This window comes from Lygodium microphyllum, chromosome 2 (genome assembly GCF_053477565.2).
Source record: "Lygodium microphyllum isolate KBCC chromosome 2, Lygodium_microphyllum_v1.1.10, whole genome shotgun sequence".
In the NCBI taxonomy this organism is placed as follows: Eukaryota; Viridiplantae; Streptophyta; class Polypodiopsida; order Schizaeales; family Lygodiaceae; genus Lygodium; species Lygodium microphyllum.
In genome coordinates, this window is record NC_141136.1 from 42547113 (window position 1) to 42571536 (window position 24424).

At 37.1% G+C, this 24424-nt stretch overlaps 1 protein-coding gene across 25 annotated transcripts in view; it reads right to left on the reverse strand.

The window, feature by feature from the left end:
- Nucleotides 1-15320: 15320 nt before the first annotated feature.
- The window catches only part of LOC148039668 (uncharacterized), a 63840-nt gene continuing 54736 nt past the window's right edge, over nt 15321-24424 (reverse strand). For 14 of the 25 annotated variants that reach the window (XM_087692839.1, XM_087692688.1, XM_087692681.1 and 11 more), the window contains 2 exons: nt 15820-16671; nt 15321-15727 (listed from right to left, as the gene is read on the reverse strand). Coding sequence is in view for 7 of the 25 variants with exons in the window: in XM_087692780.1 (XP_087548906.1) it covers nt 16664-16671 (8 nt within the window). In the remaining 18 variants the exon portion in view is untranslated. Of the gene's footprint in view, nt 15728-15819; nt 17784-24424 lie in introns of those variants that run through there. The other 11 variants (XM_087692788.1, XM_087692638.1, XM_087692762.1 and 8 more) reach the window with 10 other exon arrangements.

Genomic DNA, 24424 nt, shown 5'->3' on the forward strand with positions numbered 1-24424 from the left:
ACCATCGGGGATTGGAAAAGAGTTCGACATTGCTTCTTAATCATTGGTTGAGCTTGAGCTCCGCTTTTCTTAGCATTTGGATATTTATCTTGGATGTATCTTGGCATTTATCGGTCTATGCTTGACCACTTTGGACATGCACTTATGCTCATGTCACCTACCTATGTCGGTTACATTGTTTGAGCTTGGATGCTATTGGAGCTTTACTTGGGCTTGAAATTCGATTGTCTGGAGCATATTTTGGAGATTTATTGGCTTACCAGAGTTCATTTTGGGATATAATTGATGTCTATGGATGCTACATATGGATGTCATACCGCCTACATATTCAGGATGTATCATTGATGCTTGATCTTGGACACTTGTCACTGGTGCTTGTACATGCTTTGTTCGAGCTTGGTTGCTTGATATTTACGGCTTTTGTGCCAGTGGGAGCGTCTTTGGATGCTTGACAGATATTAAGTAGGCGGTCTATACTATTTGAGCTTTTGAGACTATTTGGGATTTCTTACCTTTGGGATGATGCATGGTTCATATGTCTTGTTTCATTTTCGATGCTTATGAGCTGACTCTCTGACTCGGGTCCCTTTCCTTGTGAGCTGACACCTACTTGTGTCAAGTCTTGGTAGTGGCAGGTACACTTTGCTCCTTTGCCAAGGAGTGTGCCTACTCATTGGTAGATATTTCATGACATGTTGCCTATGTTATGCCCGCATGATGCTGGTTATGGTCTTGGCAGTACATGATTGACTTGGGATCCGCTTCTGGCACATTAGCTCTCATTTATTGAAATCTATCATTTATTACAGCAAGCTGAAATCCACAGATTTTGAGCACTTCTATGAGGATAATGCTTACTATTTGATGTTATCTTGGTCATATTTGGTAGACAGGTGCTTCTCTTGGTGAAATCCACCCTTTTAGCCAGTTTTAGCAGTGGTTTTAGTGCATTTTTTGCTAATTGCAGCAACTTGCAATTTTATCTTCTTGCATTGATTTGGGACAATATGGCTGGCCATCTAAAAGACACAGCTCTCTTTAACATTGCCAAGTTGGATGGTACCAACTCTAAGTATTGGAAATCCCAAATATAGCAGGTTTTGGTGCAAAAGTTACAGATTAAACCCTTGTGTTTCAAAGGTATCAAACATGAGGATTTGGATGATGATGTTTGGATGGAAGTTGATGAGCTATGCGTCTACCATTATTTTGTCACTCTCAAAAGAGGTCCATCATAATGTTGTTGAATATGAGAATCAGAGTGCATGGGATTTATGGGAGAAGATTCAGGAGCTCTATGCACAGCAGAGTCGTGCGTCACATATGTATTGGCTGAAGCAGTTAATGGACCTTCGCATGAAGGAGGGGACCTCCCTTTCATCTCATTTCAGTCAGTTTCATGCTATCATGAAGAGTCTGTTGTCACAGGGGATTGAGTTCAAAGACAACTTGCACCCATTGTTTCTGCTTGGCACCTTGCCTAAATCATGGGATGTCTTCCGTACTACCATATGCATGAACAAGATTGATGGGTTGAAAATCAAAGATGTTGAGAGTGCTTTATTGACTGAGGAAATCAACATGAGAAACAATGATGCTTCCTGCTCTTCACATGCATTGACCATTAGAGGTTGTAGACATGGCAGGCATGATAATGATCATAAGGGCAGGGACTCTTAGAAGTCCAGGTCCAAGTCACGTGGTCACAGTAAGTCCCGTGGACAAAAGTCTGATCTTACGTGTCATTATTGTGGGAAAATAGGGCATATTAGGCCGCAGTGCCATAAAATGCGCAATGATAAGCGCAAGGAAAAGGGAAAAGAAAAAGTGCAGGAAAAGTCTTCTGAGCGTAGTATTGTACCTGCAAAGTCCAGTGTGAAGATAGAAGAGGTTAATGTCATGCTGGCCACACTGATTCAAATGATGATTACATAATTGCAGCTTCTTCATGCGATGCCTTACAGACTTCTGAGATACATTCTATGTATGCCAATGCTAGCTCATGGATTCGGGTGCGTCCTCTGATGTGACACCCTATCGATATTGGTTTCATACCTATCATACCATGTCTGGTTCTGTGTGTCTTGGTGATGACAGGTCTTTTGACATTGTGGGCATTGGAGATGTTTGCGCTGCAGTTTTCTTCTAGCAGCTCTTTTGTTTTACATGATGTACGCTATGTGCCTGCGTTGACACGCAGTCTTATGTCAGCCATAAGATGTAGATAGCTTTGTTGTGCATAGTTTGAACCTTATATAGGAACCAACATTTCTAAGGGCTTTCACATTTCCACCAAATAAGAGTGATCTACTTTTCTCTTAGGAAATTCCTTTCCAGAAATAATTCTCTTTGGAGAATACTTACCTATAATGATTCTAGAATTGGGTTTGCATGGATTTGGAAGGCGGGCCACATGATATTTCAAAAAACCTTAGAGCTAGGCATGAGAGTCTTCTCATGTTTAAGGAAATGGAGCCAAGTATACAAAAAGTTAACACGAGGACAAGGGGATATGTGGATACATTTTATAAATCATTAAACCTTGTCAATTAGACCTAATATCTTTGAAAAGGAAAGGAGTGGGAGCAAGCTTAAATACACACACTTTTTAGTATTTTAAGAAAATAACCCAATGGCCATTTCCATAAATTTTCCATATGGTGCATACATCCTATACCTATTCATTTTTCTCCTCCCTTATCTTTTCTCTTTTCATGCATCTCACTTCTCCTAGCTTATTATTAAAATATCCATGATATTCATTCTTTCCCTCATTCTTCAAGCATACCACCCATCCCTATTTTAATATTTGGAGCTTCAAAAATTGTGCATGCATGGAAGAAGCCTTGATCCACCCAAGGAAGAAAAGACAATAAATATTTGTGCTAAACAAGGTTGGTAACAAAGGCCATATCTACAAATGGTGAAGGTTTTAGATCCTCCTAAATTATTATTCAAAGTCATTTTCTCCATGTATCTCTCTATAAAGTGAGCTTCCTTTCCCTTTTATGAATGAGAAACTCTTGTAAGAAATGCATATTCATTTTCCTATTTTCTCTTCTCATTCCCTTGTAAAATAATCCATCACGTGATGTAAAAGCTCACACTATACTAGCAATGCGTGTGCACATCTCTCACATTCTCCATCCCTTGTAATCTACCTTCCCTCTTCCTTATTATTTTCTTTTCCTGATGGGAAACTTGACTATGAAGACTCCATGTGTACACAAGACAACTAAGAGTATTATGAAGAGAGGCCCAAGCCTGATGTACCCTCTTAAATCACATGGTGCATTACCCATATTAAGGATGTAACTAATCAAGGTTAAACTTAATTACCTTGGATAAGAAAATAATATAATTCAACCAAAGGCCTATAAAAGGAGACCCCTTGGGCCTTCAAGGGGACACAAGTTATACTCTATTCTCGCCCTAGTCCACGCTTGCCCTCTCCCATCTCCCTCTCACTCGTTGCTTCCCCACTCTTGTTCGGCTCTCCAAAGGAGCAAAAGCTCCACTTCACCCTCTCCTTCTTCCATCTCCACTCCAGTCTCTCTCTATCTCTCTCTCCTTCAACATTCCTCCACCTTTCTTATCATTCCATCATTCTCCTTTGCTCCCATCTCATCACTCCCCACCTTCTTTCTCCTCCTCCACATCTTGACTAACCCATCATCCTCTCCCCCTTCTCACATTCCCCATCCTTGCATTATCCCTATCATCCCTCCCTTCCACCACTCTCAATCCCTCAATGCCATCCTCAATTGTCCCCCTCTTCTTCTTCATCACCCATCATCCCCTCTATTTGTAAAATATCATTAGTTCTATCTTCACTAGTGTTATAGCATTTAAGAGTCTTCATGTGTTTACTAGTCCATTGAATTTTATAATCCATTTTCCTCTTCATTTTGCCATTGATATCTCTTCCCCAATTTGTGTTAGTAAAAAGTATCCCTTCCCACTTTCATTTTGGGTGGTGTCCCTTTTTCTACCCTTAATGAGAAGAGCAACCAGGCTTTGTGAAGAGGCCACAAAGCTAGATTTTCTCCATTAACACTAATGTTGATGGATTTTCTCCATCAACATTATTGTCTTCCTGAGCAAAAGTTGAAGATCCTAAGTGTGTTTGTTTTTCTTGAAGCTCCATTCTTTTTTTGGGTCGATCACCTTTCCTTGATATGAAAGGTAGTTCACTTTTTCACATCTTGATATGTTGATATTATGTCTCATGTGCCCTTTACCTCCTCAATCAAGTCCCAACCCATTTTCTAAAAAGACTATTCTTCATCTTCTTTAATATATGCAAAGTGATATAATACAAGATCAAGTTTGTAAGTCATATTCTTTCTGTTGATCTTAACACTAATACTACATGGTATCCCTTCTTTTCCTATACATTCATCTATTGGCTTCTCTATAACACCATCTTGTTGAAAAAATGCAAAATCACTCATTTTCCTTCATTATCATAAACATCCACATACCATGGATAGAAAAAATTACCATTAATACCATTAATGATTTGGGAATCCTTTTTAGATGTACTATCTTTCTTTACCATTAAAGAGACCTACAAAGAGAAAAAGATATCAAATAGATAAAAAGATAAAAAGATTGAAGAATTTCTTGAATTTTATTGGAAAAATAAGAACATAACATCATAAGATTTTACAAAGTATAAGATGAATATGCTCCAAAGGGACTTCTCCATGAAATGTAGTATCAAAACTTTTGATATTAAGTCTAGTATGAGATCAAGCCATAAATTAGTATGGTTATGCAGCAAATCTCATGGATTCTTTCATCCCTAGTTAACGTTTGAGTTATTCTACACATAAGTTTAGAATGTAAGGACCATACTCTAGAAACTTTGCCATAGGTTTTGGCCATATAGTCAAATCCTATTTAATCAAGGAATGAGATTAGTGTGACATGATATCTCGCCATATATCTCTCATGGATGGTTTTGGCCCAAAGTTAATATTAGATTTATTAAACATGTAAGTTTCCCTGTGCAAGGATCATACTCTAGAAATATTGCCATTGTTTTTAGCCATGTGGTCAAATACTTTCTAATAATAAGACTTCATAGCTTCAATATAGTATGGAATATATTCAAAAATTAATGTGATTATGTAACAAACCTCATGGAATACTTTGACCCTAGGTTAACATTAGATTTTTTCTTCATGTAAGTTTCCCATGCAATGATTTTACTCTAGAAACTTTGCCATGGGCTTTGGCTATGTGGTCAAATCCTATTTAGTATGGTATGAGATTGAGATATAAACAAATGTGTTTATCAAGCAAAACTCATAGATTAGGACATAAGATGATGTGTGGTAAACTTAAAGTGTAGATATTTAAACATTTAAAAAAATTAAATTATAATACTTTGAACAATGTAATATTCTCATGTAAGATATGACTTTATCATGTAATCAAATCTCAAAATATAGTGATTTGAATAAATCGTATCTAAAATATACTTGAAACGGAATCCCCTAATAGAAAGATATAAATTGTAAGACTTACAAGGTATATACATTTTATTTAATCATATGGATAAATATATTTTTATAGTAAAATAAAAAATTAGTTTATTTACTACAAGGTAATATTTGATTGGATTTGAGTGTATAACCAAATCTTGTTTTATAGTGGAATGAAGGAAGCGGTCTCATGATTTGCAAGATATGTGAGATTGTAGGCAAATCTCATTTTATAGTAGAATGAAGAAAATGACTAATTTAATGCAAGATAATATGATATTGGATTTGACCATATGGCTAAATCTTGATAGATAGTGGAATGAAAGAAATGGTTTAACAACACAAAATGATTCATTTGTTGTAAGACAAGAATTGATCACATGGCATGACTTATTATTCTAATGGAAAGTATTTGAAGAGTAGAAAATGATATGCCCTCTTAGAAATAGTATATTAGATAGCATTCTTAGAGTATTTTTCCATACAGCCAAATCTCTTGTACCGAACAATATGTGATCAAACCTAGCATAGGTTTACTCTGCATTTTTTTGAAATTTTATATCCAAAGATTTGACAATGGCAACAAGTTGCTATGATATATGTATCATAAGCTTAAAAAAGAGTACTCTTCTTGAGATTTAGACTTATGAAAAATGTCTCTACAAAGAATATCTATTTTATCAAGATATGAAGTTAGGGGAGTACCCTCTCAAAGTTGAGATCATGTTTTAAACCTCATAATAAAGTACATGGATTAAGAATGAGAGATTTTGGGAGGTTAGAATTGATAACAAAAGAAAGGATTTGACCATATAGTAAAATCTGATATTTCAAAGGACTGAATATAATATACATTGCTAACATCAGAAAAAAGGATTTGACTATATGGAGAAATATCATAATACAATGACATATTATTCCTAATACAAAGAGTCCTTTTAGCAAAGAGATAAGTAAAGTAGAAGAATTGATCACATGACTAAATCTCATATTCAATGGGGTTAAGTATACAAATTAATTGTATTATTAAAGAATATTTGACCATATCACCAAATCTACAATTTTGAGAAAGAGCATGATATGTATCATGCTAAAAGATCAAATGTTATCTTGCTAAAAGATTTGAGCATATGGCCAAATCTACAAACTAATATCTTGTAAAATATTAAATCTCATCCTACGGTAAAATCTTATGCAGCATTATATGTAAAATGCTTCATTGCTTATTCAAATGTATTATATGGCCATATATACTCATTATAAAAGTATAAATAATGAAACAGTGAAATAATATGTGCTTTGCTTAACAATGAACAACATAGAATATTGCATCACAAACTATAATATAATATACCAAAACTTGAGAAACTTGTCCAATTTCTAGTGAAAGATATAAGAAATATATGGTCAAATTTAGCCTTGAGACTAAACATCAAGGTACATGGTATCACACAAGGAAAGAAAATATTAGTATTTTGAAAGCATCTATTGATGATTAAAAAATACATGAGAGAGTATTTTCTAAGAGCATTTTGAAAGCATCCATTGATGAAAAGAACGCAAGAGAGCATTGTTTGAATTGTACAAATCATCTACTTCATATTCACATTAAAAAAGCTCTCATTTGCATACTAGTGGTCATCAAACAAGGCAATCACTCTAGAAGATCAACCAAGCAACCAAGAAAAATAGCAAGACATTGAATTTATAATAGTAAGTGCCTAACTTAATTGCTATAAATGTAAAGATTATATTTGTATGATTTTGTGATGTTTGTTTAGACTATGTTTGTGATGCTGAATGTTAGTATCCTTCTTTAAGAAATTTTTTTAAAAAAAGTGTAATTTGTGGTAATCACATGCATTAAAATGTACTGCAATGCTTGTTTAGATATGAATGTGTACTCAATATATCAAATATTAGCAATATACCATTTCATTATTACAAGAATTAAAATGATCAAGAGGGCATATGCATCATTTTTAATTATAAAAGAAGTGTAGAATCAATAGCTTAGTACAACCTAGTTCTAAGTGTCACGAAACATGTGGTGGAGGGACTTGCTTGAGCTAATACACTAAACATGCACAATACAAACAAAAGAAAGCTCACTCAAGAACATAAGAAGAGAGATGGAGACCAAAACATTTTCTTACTGGTTTTTCTTCCTTCTACTTCACACAATGCAATGTACACAAAGTATAGATAAGATACAATACAAAGGAAAGTGGCCTACTAATTCAAACAGTACATATCTAACTATCCTAATCGATTGGTGCTATAACTATGCTGGCTTTAGGTAGGTGTAACTAACTAATTATAGAAAATGATAAGTTAGTGACCATGTGAGAATTATAATGGCCATCATTGTGCTAAGTGTAGACATGCAGACCGTTCTAACTAGGTGTCTCATCATCACAATATCTGCACATATTGAGCTTGCCATCTCAACACTCTCCCTCAAGCTCAACTACATCTTTGTAACTCCAAGTAAGCTTCAAAAATTTTAAAGCTTCTCTATACCCAATACCTTTGTGAAAATGTCAGCTATATGATCCCATGTGCTGACATATACCAAGTTAATCTTTTCTGCAAGTACCCTCTCTCTCATAAAATGATAATGCACCTCAATGTGTTTTGTCTTAACATGGAACACCAAGTTTCTAGCTAGTTGCATACTGATCATGTTCATAGTAAATGACAATTGGATCATCTCCCTACATATCCAAATTACCCAATAACTTTTGCTACCATAATAGCACTTGTATACTTAGCCTTTGTACTCAATAAAACAACGCTGCTCCAAATAACTACTGCACTACCGAGGGAAGACATGAATACACTGATATATCTTCTATCAGACTTGCTACCATCCCCATCTACATTTGTATAAGCAAACACATATATCCTTAGCTACCTCATTAAAAAGTCCATAAGTCCAATAGCATAGCTTAGGTCTAGCCTTGTGATTGTCATAAAGATCAAACTCCCTACTATCTCTTGAATATAGTAGGGTCTTCTATCTCATCTCTAACATCAATGCTCAACTTTATATTTTGCTCCAATTGCACTTAAAGAGGCTTGTATGCCATCATACTATACTTGGATAACATATCCAACCTACAACCATATACCATCAAGACATCTGATCACTTCAATACCAAGGAAGTATCTCAACTCACCCAGATCCTTCATCTCAAACTTTTGTTTCAAAAGGTTCTTGACATTAGCAATCCCACTATCAGTGTCACATATAATAATCAAGTCATCCACATAGATGACTATGATAACCAAAACTGCATCATCCTTTCTTACATAAAGTGAGTGATTTGTGTTAAATAATAAAATCTAATGTTAATAAGATACTCCTAGAACTTGTTAGACCATGCTCTTGGTGCTTGTTTCAATCCATAGAGCACCTTCTTTAACTTGCAAACATAAGTGGGATACTCTATATCCTCATAATCTACTAGATGCATCATATATACCTCTTCTTGTAAATCCCCATGCAAGAATGTAATTTTCACATCTATTTGCATAAACTCCAATGTTTGATTGTTGCCAAAGCAATTACACATCTAACAGTTGCTATCCTAGCAATTAGATTAAATGTCTCTTCATAATCTATATCATATATCTATGCATGGCCTTTTGCAACTAGTTCTATCATATACCTATTGATGGAGCCATCTACATTATGCTTTATATTATAGATCCACTTACAACCAATAGCTTTCTTTCCTTTGGGCTATGGTACCGGATCCCAAGTCATGCTGGTCTCCAATGCATCCATCTTATCCATTGCATCCCAATAAGCATGACCAACAACCTCCTCAAAACTAGTAGGCTCAACATCCTTAACTATCTTTCCCATATAAGCATAATGGTAAGTTGCATAACCCTCAAAACCAAATCTTCTAATAGGGTATCTCACCCTCATAGACTTGTGTACCAGTAGATCACTAAATAGAGCCTTCACATTACCATGTGCTCTTTGTACACCTAGTGTCTTGATTGAAGGAATAACAAGCTCATCATCCAAACTCTCTAAACCACTAGAGTCTCCATCAAGAACCACATGAGTAGTAGATGCATTATTATCATTTGAGACTTTCTTCTTTCCTTTGTCATTACTTGCCACACTAGTAGATGCACATGAAGATATGGGATTACTCCTTAGTTTCCCAAACCAAGGACTAATTGTAGATCTACTACCAAATGATATATGTAGTCCACTAAGAGTCTATGATTCCTACTTTTCTATCTACGCATGACTATTATGATTATCTCATAAAAAGTAACATCCTTGCTAATCCAAAACTTACCAGTAATATGATTATAACAATGATACTCTTTCTACTCAGTAGAGTATCCAATGAAAGTACATTTTTCACTCTTGGGGTCCAATTTCTTTCTCAACTCATTAGACACATGAACATATACAATATAACCAAACACTTCCAAGTGTGATATATCAAGTTTCTTGCCTGTAAAACACTTTTTACATGTCATACCATGAACTGTAGTTGTGGAAGATCCGTTCATAATGTAACAACAGTATGAGCAGCCTCGAACCAAAAATACTTATGCATATTTTTCTCAACTATCAATGCATGTGTAACTTCTATAATACATATGTTCTTCCTTTCTGCAACCCCATTTTCTTGTGGGATATACATGCATGTAAAATGTCGCTTTATCCCATGAGACCTCAAAAAATCAATGAACTCATTAGAGATGTATTCTCCCCCTCTATCTGACCTCAAGCACTTAACTTTCAAGCATGTTTTTGTTTCAACAACCTCCTTGAAAGTTTTGAATTGCTCAAATACTTCTCTATTTTCATTCATAAAATATACCCAAAGTTTTTCAGAGAAATCATCAATAAACATAATAAAATACTTACTGCCATGAAGAGATACATTTTGGATAGGCCCCCAAATATCTCTACACACAAGTATATTATTGCTTACATATCTGTAATAGCAAACATTATTGTCTTTCTCACTTTCCAAATTGACATGCTTCACAAACTTTATGTAATTTTGCAACTTTGAACGTAGAAAAATGTGTAAGCAACTCTTTCAAATACATTAGCTTCAACCTTTGTTGCAGATGTGCATATCCAATGTGTTTGTGTCATATTTCAATGTTTGCAACCACATACCTATGTTTAATACACATAGCAGCATTTATAGCAAAAATTTCAACATTCTAAGCAAATATATACATAACTCTACTTCCTTTTGCAACCAACTTATACTTATTATTGACATCTTCAACAAAACATCCATTTGCATGAAATCTAACCTATGGTACTTGCTCACGTTTGACCAACATATACCAAATTCGTTGTAATAGATGGTATATGTAAAACATTTGACAAAGACTTTGTCTAACCATCATGCAAGGACAATGAAACTTTTTCAATATGCGAAATTAGATGATATGAATCATCACCTTTCGGTACATAACTTGGACTCTGTACATCCTATATCTCTCCAAACCATTCAACATGGCTGGTCATTTGATTAGATGTACCCAAATCAACATACCATGCATTATCATATGTCCCCTTTCTTATAACAACATAGATCATATGTTACATGATAAATAAACGCTCATTTTGTTCATCATTTTGTCTTGAAGATAATGCATAATTTCCTTGCTACAACTGTCCATTGTAAATGTGATCCTTCTTATCCAAACAATGGATTGCAATATGACATGTTCTTCCACGATAATAGTAACTTAAAATTGCTAGAACATTTGTTCTGCCATCCACCTCTTCCTCTAGAGCTCTCCTACCTCTAGAATTACCATGGCCTCCCAAAATCTGCATGTCACCAAACTATTGAATTTAACTTATTTTGTTGGTTACCGTCAGCATGTCCCATACTATAGCCACTTGAAGAGGATCTGTCATATCCCCTTCCTAACTAAACTTGAGTAAAATACATAGACTTTAACACTTTTTTCAAATGGTTCACCCTACATGTTGATCTCTTCAATGATCATGAGAGAGACTAACTAATTAAAATCTAGAAATAGTTTCCATATATACACAAAAGTAACAAATGATTCCCAAGCCTTCTCATTATTAAAACCATCCAAAGTAGATGAAACTAAATCATCATCATCAAACATTGCATTGATAGTTTGTAAGGCATCTACAATGCTCCTCACCTTCAAAGCATACTAATTTACAAACACCTCTTTCTTCAAAGTCTTCAACTCTTCCTTAAGTTGAATCTTCCATGTCTTTGTGTTTACTAAAAACATATTCTCAAAGGTTGTCTAAGCCACATGTGAATTTCATCCATTTCTAATATGCTCCAACATAGTGTTATCAATGATTGCAAATAGCCAATACATTACCTTTTTATCTTTTACATAGCATTCTTTCCACGCCTTTATTTCTTCTACAACTACAAGATCACTTAGCTCTGGTTCATTTTCTTCGTGTGAAACAAACTCAAAGAGGCATTCTTCAATAAGGAAATTCATCACATTGAACTTCCATGAGAGGTAGTTATTCTTATTTAGCTTCTCAATAATAGGATTTCCACTATTCTTAGCCATTATGACACAACTAAGTACCAAACAAGCAACAAAAATTCTATAACCCTTCACAAAATGTGCACAGTAATAAATTATGCTATCTTTTTCATTAATTCCTCAATAATATATACAATCTGCAACCTGTTTCCAAATAAACATTGCGTTTTCTTCTTAATAAACACCTCAAAACTTAACAATTTGAAATATATAACATGTACACTAGAGAATGACCAATACATCTGAAATTACAGTATGTTTTAAAACTAATATATGCAACCCTACAAAGCTAAAACAAGGCTCGAAATGGCCTCAGATGGTCAAAAACACATTGAGCAAGTTCTAAAGGCCTTATTTACAAAATATGCAATGTTCTACTTGTACACCAAATCTCAAAATGATCAAGACTTTTGCTATGTCCTACTTCCGAAGACTCCATAAGTACTATCCAAGGATAAGAGAGAGAACTGAAAAGCTTCTTGTCAATTGCTTACTTGATTAAATCATTTTTCCTTCTCCTTAGCTTCAACCTTCAAAACCAAGTTCTCAATGGCACTACTCTAATACCATGTCACGAATCACATGGTGGGAAAACTTACTTGACTTATTGCACTGAACACACATAATACACACAAGAGGAAGCTCAGTAAAAAAACACAATAAGATAAATGAAGGCCAAAACGTTTTCTTACCCATTTTTCTTCATTCTACCTTATACAATGCAATGTAAAAAAGTATAAATAAGAAAAAAAATCAAGAAAAGTAGTCTACGAAATCAAATAGTGCATAACTGACTATACTAATTGACTAGCGCTATAACTATGATAGTTATATGTAGATATAACTAACCAAATATTGTACATGATAAGTAATGCCCATGTGAGAATCATAGTGATCACCAATGTGCTCAGTGTAGATGTGTGAGCATATCTAACCAAGTGATCCATCATCAATATCCACACGTGTTAAGCTTACTATCTCAACACTAAGAGAGAGTAAAAAAGAGTTAAAAATATATTCCAATTATTTAAAGTCAACAATTTGTGGTGTTTTCAACATAATAGCAATCTCTCGTCGAGTAGAATAGTAATGCTCAAAAATCGCAACAACTCACAATACTACAAAATTATTGAACATCTAAAGTGAGATTTCTGATTTGAAGAAACACATTTCTTTACACACAATTATTATCGCAACAATGTCATTTCAATTCAAACTTGTTCTTCATTGTTGTGTTAAAAGTGTGAACGCACTAGTGATTTGAAATTACACATTACGTAGTCATCCTATTTGTAAGAACTTCGAGCATATAAGTTTCGAGTTCTCTTATTTATCATTCTCTTATTCGTTCTTGTGGTGTGAATCTAAAGCGAACTTAAGACCTTCAATTTCATTTTGTGGTTGCTCTTGCCCTACCCTCTAAACTGCTTGAGGCTACAAGATGCTATCGTACACATTTATCGATACTCCTTTCGTCTCATCCTACGATTATGAGGTGCTTTCATATTTCACCACACATTTGAAAATGTTATCATATTGGGACACCCTACTAATCAACCATCTCCTTAATCTAATACACATTTAAGGACATCGAAAGTCTCTTGTCGAAGCATCTCATTGAATCAAGGGACTCGATGGTTGCTCATGAAGACCTACACAAGATGAAGGCCATGCAAGCACACTTGGCATTAGTGCATGAAGATGGACACATTGATCTCCCAATGGCCCCATGGAGAATATTAAGGAATGAGGAATACAAGTCAAAGAGCAACATCCAAATATTCATTCTACAAACAATCTCATATACAATCTATGAAGTTTTTGCACAGGACAATCGACTAAGTGCATAAACCTCATGACTCGCATAAGATTTGTCTATGTATGTATTCATATATATCAAGTTAATTGCTTAGATGACTTGATATTGCTTCAAAAAAAGCTTCTACTTCTTGTTTTCGTGTGTTTCCATTTTTTTTTGAAAATCGAAATCACCATAAGGTCACTAACCTCAAAGGCTTTTGCTCAATAATATACAAGCTTTACCAACTAGTACAATGGATATTCCTAAAGAAAATTCATATAACCTCCATAGATGTAAAGAAAAACCGCACTAAAGTGATGCTATTAGAGAAATACTTTTCACCTTCAAGCCAACAAATATAAATTCATTAAGGGTGAGTTGACCCTATATTATGATGCACGTTAAGAGCTATTTCCAAGAAAGTTAGATCCCAAATGAGATGGCCCTTATAAAATTGTTCGCATCGTATGAAGAGATTTGTGTAACGAAAGGCAAAGTTGAAGGGTTCTATGGTACAAGAGTAGTTGATCTAGGAACCACTAGTCTTATGTCACAAAATATTTAAGAGATCATCAAGGGACCCTTTGATTGTTGGAGAGGTTGCACAATGTTAAGGGAAGAAAAAATGGATAGATATCTCCCTTGCAAAAAATATTAACATGTTTTGAATATTTCATCATCCAAGCATGAAGTGATTAAATGGATGAGGCCACAAAGGAGCAACAAAAACTAAGAAGACACGCTTTCAAGATACCTTATCCCTTAGATTGGAGTGGTCCACAAAAACCCATTTCCGTTGATCAAATGATACACGCCACTTGGCCTTTCAAAAGTTCATTCGTCACTAAGCTTGTTCCATCTTGGGTGTGATGATATATATGCCTTTGGTATTACACCCGGCACTTGTAAAAAGACTCATCTACCAATATCATGTTAGACACATCAAACTAGGGATACTCATGCCAAAAGGTCTCCAGATACTTGAAAAACACCAGCTTTCCTCTTGGAAAGTTGAAGGCATAGCCATCCACATCTCCTTGGAAAGCACTTGCCTTTTTTCCTGTCTCAACATTTTCGACAGTGGTAGTGCTCCATATGACTACCATATTTTCTGGCCATAGCTAGGAGCTACTCTGCTTCACAATGCACAAAATACATATATATTCAACTTGCATAGACAGCACATTATTGGTGCTAAGATTTGGAGGCTCTCCATCCCCACCTTCGCAACAAAAAGTCACCATGAGGACATGGTTCATGTCCAGTATCAGCCCTGGCTTCCCTCCAGAATTTTCTTTGCTGGATTTTAGAGGCATATAATAAACCAGACACACCATGTCTACTTCAATCTCTTCAACTGTAGTGACATAAACTGGTCTTCATCTTTTTGGTCGGTTTGAGTATTGCTGGCCTATCAAATGGGAACATGTTAGTGGATGCACATGACAAATCACAGGATAGACGAGAAATGAGCAACAGATAAACAAAATTTCATTTGTGAAGTCACAATTACAAAAAGATTGCATATAGATACAATGAGCAACCACAGATGCTGTAGTCTTTTGCAAGCCCCAGCTTTGGAGGGTGAACTAAACTAGCTGTGGGAACAATATATTTGGGATGTTCACTAAACTAGCTGTGGGTGCAATGTATTTGGGGCATTCGCTAAACTTGGCTTTGGAGCAACCACAAGTGCTAAAAAAATTTGCAAACCCTAGGTTTTCAAGGGTTCACTAAACTAGCTGTGGGTGCACTACATTTGGGGCGTTCACCTCCATTTTTCTTCTCAGCTACATTGCTCTCTAGTGCTCCTGATTTCACATCACTTGACTTCTTTGTAAACTCCAATGCTACTTTGCCTTCTTCTGAGGTCCACCTACACAAAGAAAAAGTATATACAATGATTTGCATCAAAGATTAGATGTGGCTAACATATAACTTACTACTAACTAGTAGTGCTTTGTTTACCAGTTCCCTCCCTCTTCCTTGAGACCTCACTTGCCAGATCTTCAAGTGTCTCATCAGGGGAGGAGGCCTCGTCATTTCCCAGCTTCAGAGCACCATGAACACCAACTGCTGCTCCCCTCCTGGTACACAGTCCCCTGCTGTGTCACCACCTCCTCAGCATCCAATAATATCCCCTTGCTGTCTTTCCAGCGATACTCTCTACTGTCTTTTCAACAGCAGCAGCACTCAGTCACCTGAGCAGTACTCTCAGCTGCCTTCTCAACCTCTCCATGTGTAGCCTCTGTACCAGCTAGAGATTCTCATGTTACCACCTCCTCAGCATTCACCAACACCCCCTCAGCTGTCTTTCCAGCGATACCCTCTACTGTCTTTCCAACATAACTGTCTGTTGTCTTTCCAGCAGCTCTCTACTGTCACCTGAGCAACACTCTCGGCTACCTTCTCAATGTCTCCTGGTGTAAACATAATTATTTCCCCACATTCACGGGTAAGAAATAGATTCCTTTCTAAAGTTATAATACCAACTAAATAGTGCAGTGAAAGAATCGTGCTGTCATAAAATGGCATGCTGGACACCCACTGTCCAGCTATACATGGCATTTTTTACCACCACCAAAACTTCTCATGAAGATCTGCTTTCGCACGTACTAGCAAAGCAAAAGGGGGCAGTATTTGTGTCTGCAAGCCAACATGCACACATGTACCACCTCCTCTGCCTCTAGGGACGCAGATCGCAGGCGACATAGTCCCCATCAACCATGAAAATGGTGGAGAACTCACACTGGTCTGGACTGAGGGGTGTAGGCAACATGGTGGGACACTCATCGAGCTTCATTTGCTGAATTCATTCCTCTGTAAAATAAATATAGCCGTTAATAAGCACCAATTCCTCTTAGTAGCTCCATTGTTTTTCCTGCATTCTCATACCAAGGAGAAATAATGGTCAGCTAAAAGAAACTTTGCTATGCCCAGGACTATTTTTGTATGCTAATTAGACACTTTGCAGATGAAATCGATTCAAGAACTTTGAAACTGTACTTCTATTTAAAGCTCTACAAATTGAAATGGAGAAGCTACTGTGGAAAACTTTTTATGTTGCCTGTAAACGAGAAACATATTGTTCCATGAGTATGATCCTGTTATCGTCCACCCCACAAAAATTTTCGCAGAACTCAATTTTTGCTGTCTTCTTATTGACCTCAATCATGTTTGGATTTGGGGCTGCCTGTAGTTCAGCAAGGTCGTGCTTCAGTTTTGCTAGCTCAGGCCAAAACATTGCACCATAGTTTGAAGTTCCTCCTAGTCACAGCAGCTGATCTCTATTGCCTTGATATTGCTCCTTTGCTGCCCTGTATGCTTCTTCCTTGCGAGCCAGCTTCATCTTTAATGTTGCAAGTATGGCCTTTCCTAGAAGACTAGACCTGATGCAAACTGACAACACATTCCACTATTCCCATAAATTTTTTCCTGCCACCTGTAATCGTTTCATCTACAGTTGTACTATTGTCGGCTGACTGAGCGACCATTCACCCATTCTACTCTCCTCCAGTTATCCTGCTTCCTGTTTGGGGCACCAGATTGACCCTGCATTGTTTTCAACACATGCTCACCAAAGCCCGTGCAATTTTGTGGCCTTGACGATCCCTTTTGGCTGCATTGCATCTCTCATATGCAATCACTTTGCAAATTTGCTTGTTATTTCATTATTTGCCTGTGGACCGTGGTAAACTTCCTGGTACAGTCTCCAACACTCGCCCAAAAGACGTAGACAAAGCATGCTCATGAAAATTTTTATGCTTTTCCTATGGCTCACAGTGAATACAGTCTGCCAATAACTCTTAGGAAGTTGCTGGTCACTTAGCTGCTTGGTAAGCTTGGCATCCAAGCTTAGACCATACTCTTCATGTCACTCTTGATCTGTGTAGCTCTTGTATACTCAAAATCTGGGGCCGGCTTACCACTCCCTGCAAATTACATGCCTGGGATTAAGGTTGAGCATGCTCTCTCTCTTTCTTTTTTTCATGAAGTTTAAATCAATGTATAGAAATATTTACATCAGGCCTTCAGGCCAGCCAAGGAACATGGTGTGTGTGTGTGTGTGTGTGTGTGTGTGTGTGTGTGTGTGTGCGCGTGTGTGTGTGTGTGTAGAGCTTTGGACACACAGAGAAGTCTCTAAAGAGCAAAATAAAGACAGAGGCAAAGCGAATGAGCCAACAGGTTTTTACAGATTTCTTCAACGCTAGCTCTAAAGCTAGCTCACTAGATACAATCACCACAATTGCACCGCCACATCATCCACGAGTCAAAGGGGTCACAACAGACCAAGCAGCCACACTCCATAGAGCACGGCGCCCACCACCCCATCACCATGTCCAACATCCTTACCTTTGGCAAATTCAAGCCGTCATCACTTGCCAACAAAGACCTCCTCTCAATGAACTCATTGTCTTGAACCAACCCATGACCAAGATTCTTGCCTTGAGGAGAGTATAGTGTTTCCAAAGAGCCCTATTGATTTGGGTGGGATCCTACAAGTCAGCTGAAGGATCATCGAGCACCCATACTTGCAGTTAGAATTGTAAGCATCAATATATTTCATTGTTCTTAATTTTCATTGTTGTTCTCGAGTCAAGGCCACATGGTCAAATGTACTTATTTCTTTGCCTCACAAGCCATTTTAGCTTTTCGGAGATGTAAATACCTCTCTCTCTCTCTCTCTCTCTCTCTCTCTCTCTCTCTCTCTCTCTCTCCCCACACACATATTCACTTTGAAAGGCGTGATTGAGTAGGTGAAAGCCAAGAAGAAGAAACTTTACTACTACTTTGTGGAGATTGACCACTACAAAGGCTATAGACACTTGGGATCCCATCAAAGGGATGGGATCCCATCAAACATGATTCGGGGTATTTGTGCATTGTATGGAGGGTGGTAGACCAACTAAGATGCCTAGGAGGACTTTCAAATGTGGTCTCTAGCACCATCGGTATTAAACAAGGGTGCCCTATCCCTCTTACACTCCTTGGACTCGACATCAACAACATAGAGAACTACATCACACAAGGAGGGGACAAGGTGGACAGCAAATACTTTGGTCTCTATTATGCTTCATGCTAACAATATTGTCTTGGTCTCTAAGTCACAGGAGGGTCTACAACAACATCTCCATGTCCTCATGACTTCTACTCATAGCGTGGATTGATAAATAAACTTGGGAAAACCAAGATCTTGATCTTCGATGCATCAACCTCAAGACAAAGGCGATCAATCTTCACTATAGAAGCCAGACATATGGAGGTAGTGGACTCAAATGTCTATTTGGGGGTCCACATTAATTGCATCCACTAAGAGATTCACCATGGCACAAGCAATCAAAGATCAACTTACATGAGGATATGTAGCATTAGCCATGCTAGAGAGATGGTGCCATGAGGTGCATTTTCACAAGCCCCACATGGATATGGCTATTGATTTATTGATTACACCAACCATAATGTATGGAGCACGTGTTTGGACACTTGGCCTTCATATATATCTATGGATACATATTCAAAGACCACAAATCATCATGCTCCCATGGATGATCCATAGCAAACCATCAGTACCATGTGAGATCATTGGACTAGACTTTGTATCATCCCCATGATGACGAAGGCTCTCTTCTAGACCATCAACTTCCTACACACAGTACATGGGATGCAACCAAATAGACTGGAAACTATTGGAAAATGACAGCCAACTATGGAGAAGAGAAAAGCGAGAGAGTGGGCTAGTTGAACTGAAAGAATGAGAATGAAAGGTACAAGATAGGTTTAAGATAGACCTAGCTCTAACTCAACTAGAGTTAACTGACTCTAACTCTAACTCTAAGAGTGGTGACACCACTTATAACTTTAGTTGTGTTTAGACTAAGAACTAAAAAAGAACTAAAGGCTAAAACATTAGACACTGCCCATAGAATTAGCAAATTCTAACACCCCCTTGCAATGCCAATGTGATAAAGTACAAGAATGATCAATCACCAAAGGGTGACGAGTTTAAAAACTTGCGAAAAGCCTCAAACTTCTCACGAGGTAGTGCCTTGGTGAAAATGTTTGCAACATTTTTTGTGTAGGAACATACATCAAGTTGATCTCTCCTGCATAGCATCTCTCTTTGACATAATGGTAATGCATCTCAATATGTTTCATGCGAGCATAAAACACAAGATTCTCTGCCATTGTAATAGCACACTAACTGTAAAAAATAATGGGTATAGGGGTCCAACGGTAAATGTAGATCAGCCAACAATTTGTGCAACCATACACATGTCATTGTTGTCATGAAGGTTGCCCTATACTCAACCTCACAGGACAAGGTAGCTACTATAGGCCGTTTCTTGCTTAGCCATGAAATGCATGAACGGCCCAAAAAGAAACAATATCCACTAGTAGATTGCCTAGTATCTACATCACCAACCCAATCTAAGTCACTGTAAGTCTATAGCCTCCTTGAGAAATAATAATGCATGTGGCTGATTACCTTGCAAGTATCTGAAGATCCACTTGATGGTTTGCCAATGTATAGTCCGTGGACTATGCATATACCTGCTCACTTGAGATACTACATACTAAATGTCAGGGCGTGTGTTGCAAAGATAGATAAGACAGCCAACATCCTAGCTGTAAATTGCAACACCAGATATCTCTTCACCATCATGCATAGACAGCTTTAAGCCTAGCTCCATAGGAGTGCACATAGGTTTGCAATCTTGCATATTAAACTATGTAACAGCTTATCCACATAGGGTGACTGTGACATGATGATACCATGCTGATTTTGGGTGAACTAAATCCCCAAATAATAGTGTAGACAGCCCATATCTGACATAGCAAATGCATGTTTTAATTCAGTCTTGAAATCTGTAATTTTTGCTTCTAAAGGTCCAGTGAGCAGCATGTCATCTACATATGTCCCCCTTCATTCTTAATGTATAGAGTGGAAGCAATTGGATTGTTTTTGAACCCTTTGCTGGCCAAATATGCATCAATTTTAGAGTACCATGCATAAGGAGCCTGTTTGAGACCATAAAGAGCTCTATTTAGCTTGCATACCATGTGCATTTTCCCCTTATCCACAAACCTTGGAGGTTGTGACACATAAGTATCCTCATGTAAATCCCCATTCAAGAATGATATCTTAATGTCCAACTGATGTACCTTCCAACCATAATTTGCAGCCATAGCAATTACACATCTCACCTTACTCATACGGGATGTAGGAGCAAAAGTCTCTCCACAATCTATGCCCTTCTTCTATGCATAGCCTTTTACTACCAACTGTGCTTTGTACTTATCAATGGTACCATCAGCCTTGCATTTAAGTTTAAAAACCCAATTTGTACCAATGGCCTTCTTGCCAAGTGGTAAATCCACAAGATTCAATGTAGAGCTAGTGGCAATAGAGTCTAACTCATCATGTATGGTCTACTTCCAATGCACATCTTATTGAGCTTCGTCCAAGGAAGTAGACTCATCATCATCCAACAATGAGCTCATAAATACATGCTCATCACAATCATCTACTTCTATAAAATCAGTCAAATGGGCTCCCCCTGCATCATGTGTTGCATGTCTAGCAACCCTTCTAGTACATTGAGCTAAAGGAGTATCCATTTTACTCTCTTGAAGAGTTTATAACAACCATCTTGGGATAGTTTTTTGCTGCATTTACAGCGGCCCTTTCATGTCGTACTACATGTGGTAAACCATCATCAACACCCTATTGTTCACGCACGTATAATGCAGCAACAACTTGATGTATTACGTTTGTCCGGCCATTGACAGCAGGCACGGACTCCAAAGAAAGTGGCAAGAGATCCTCAAAGACATCACCAATGTCATGGGTGGCTGCATAGCAGCCACAAACGTCAAAAATGTTAAGAAATGAAACGTTAGAAACGTGTTTCCTAAGTTTCTTTCACTAGGGGGTAAAATAAGAAACACGGGTTTTTTAAATAGGGATTTTTAATAGTTTTGACTCGGAAAAGAGGTTCTAAATCTCTATGGAACTCTCTCTTAAACAAAGAATGGCCAATTGAGCTTGAACGATAATAGAGTAAATTGAGAATAATACCTTACATATCCATGATCCATTATTGACTTGTCATTTATGTCAAAGCTAGTCTTTGGACAAGCTATACTATAGTTTATAACTAAAACACTATAATTTATATATATCATACAAAGAAAATTGAAATACACATGTAAATAGTCTATCTACAATATGGACTGAGTCAAGTTGCAACATCATGATTCTCATTTCAAAACAAATTGATAAGATGTCAAAATAGAGAATGAATCATAAAATATCATAAATAACTCATAAATAAGACTAAAGTCTTATAATAATCAACTCTCAAGACAAGAATAGATACTAGATTGACAAAGTTCAATAACTAAACAAAATCACAAAAGAATCATTTTCTCATTCAAAATCTTGAGCCCTCACAAGTCGTTACACATCAATATCGTCATGTTTAACATTGCCCAACAGTTTTGTCAAAAAAAACATATTTTGGATTTCAACTCAAAAAAAAAAAAAAAAAACTGTGTTTTTTACTCTCATAAACATTTCTTACTCTAAGAAACATTTCGTAGGTTTTGAACTAAGAGAAATGTGTTTCTTAGCTGCTATGGGTGGCTAGCATTTGAAACTGGTCATGTGAAAATACAGCATTTTTAGCAAATATGACATCCTTACTGACAAAAGCTTTCTTTTGCATGGGTCATACAAGCGATAGCCCTTGCTTTCCGAACTGTAGGCAGTAAATATGAATTTTACAACCTTGTCATCAAGCTTCTCACAAAGCTCTTTCAGAACGTGTGGATAGGCTATGTAGCCAAACACCCGAAAGTAGTCAACCTTAGGTTTCTTGCCATGCCAAGCTTCAAACGGGGTGATTGTCTTTAGTCCCTTAGTGGGTGCACAATTCAACACATGATTTGCACATTGAAGGCCTTCTAGCCAAAATTTATGAGGCAGTCCCTTGCTTTTGAGCATACAACGAGTCATCTCCATAAGAGTGTAAATCTTCCTTTCACCAACACCATTTTGCTGAGGAGTCATTCTAACAGTGGCTTGATGCATAATGCCATGATCAAGCATTTATATCTCAAAAGCATGAGATATGTACTCCCCCCCCTCTATTCGTGCAAAGTGTCTGCACTTTCAAGCCAGTTTTAGCCTCACGCTTTGCAACACAATGTTTAAAATGCATAAATACATCAGATTTTGCTTTCAACCCATACACCCATGTATACCGAGAGCATCATGAGATTGTGCATCATAGATATCCGACAAAAAAAAAACCCTTATACAGGGTTCCAGACAATCTGAGTACATAATCCATCTCCATGTCTCTAACAATGCATTCGGCATCCTCAAAGATGACCTGAAAGCCATGCTTGTTAAAAGCAGAGATAGACAACAAGTTCTTTGTAATGCATGGCACAAAGAAGACATCTAGAAGCATGAAGTCAAAACCATCTCAACAGTAATACTAATTGTCTCAATGTCACAAACATCATAATTGCTGCTATTCGCACATGTAACACACTTTCCAATAGGAACTGAATGCAAAGAGGAAAATAAACACTTCCTAAAAGTGATGTGCTTTGAAGGTCCATTGTCAAAATACCATGTTTGCTGCATTTCAGCAGTATTAAATATTGAATCAACCATTAAAGAATCATAACATCAAGTCATAAATGCATAGTCTTTTCCTCCACAAAGTTAGTTGAAGCATCACCATCAGTAGATTTGCTGTGGCTGATGTCTCTTGGACAGCCAAACAAAAGTCCTTTTTCTTCTCTTTGGCTAATCTCTTATTGCATTCATCAGTATAGTGACATGGCTTCTTACAATAATGGCATTTCCACCTCTTTTTAAGACTTTTATATTTCTTGGACAGCCTTATTTGATAGTTGTCCAACATCACCCTTTTGCTGAATTTTAGCATTTTGCTTGACTTTTCCTTTGCCTTTGAACTTGGAAAACATAGTCACATCTCCTGAACGCAATGCAACATTCTTTTGAGTCTATTCCTCTTGCAACAATAGGCCTTCCAACTCCACAAATATAAGGGGTTGTTGTCCCCCCCCCCCCCCCCCAAAAGACAACATCAAAGAGGTGTGGAACCAAGATACAACTCTCGAAGAGAGTTTAGTGTGATGTTTACCAATGCAACATCCTAAATGGTTTCATCCACATTAAGCAACTGCTGCCGACGCAAATCCTATATGCGAGTGAGGTGATATCTCATGCTATCACCCTCATCCATGTTTACATTTGCCAACTCTCTATAGAGAAAAGATATTCTCGCCTCATTACATGCTACAAACATACGCTCATGTACATCCCATGCTGATTTTGAGATCTTACAAGACTGGATGTGTGGAATGATCGATCTTTTCACTGACAAGGCGATCAAAGAAAGTGCATGTGTATCTTTTGAGTCCCATCTCCTCTGATCCTCGGTAGGAGGGGGAGGAGGTGCAACAGCACCAGTAGCTTGTCCTCTAGCGTTACACTAAGGTGTTTGAAGTGTAAGACCTCCTAGTCGCTACA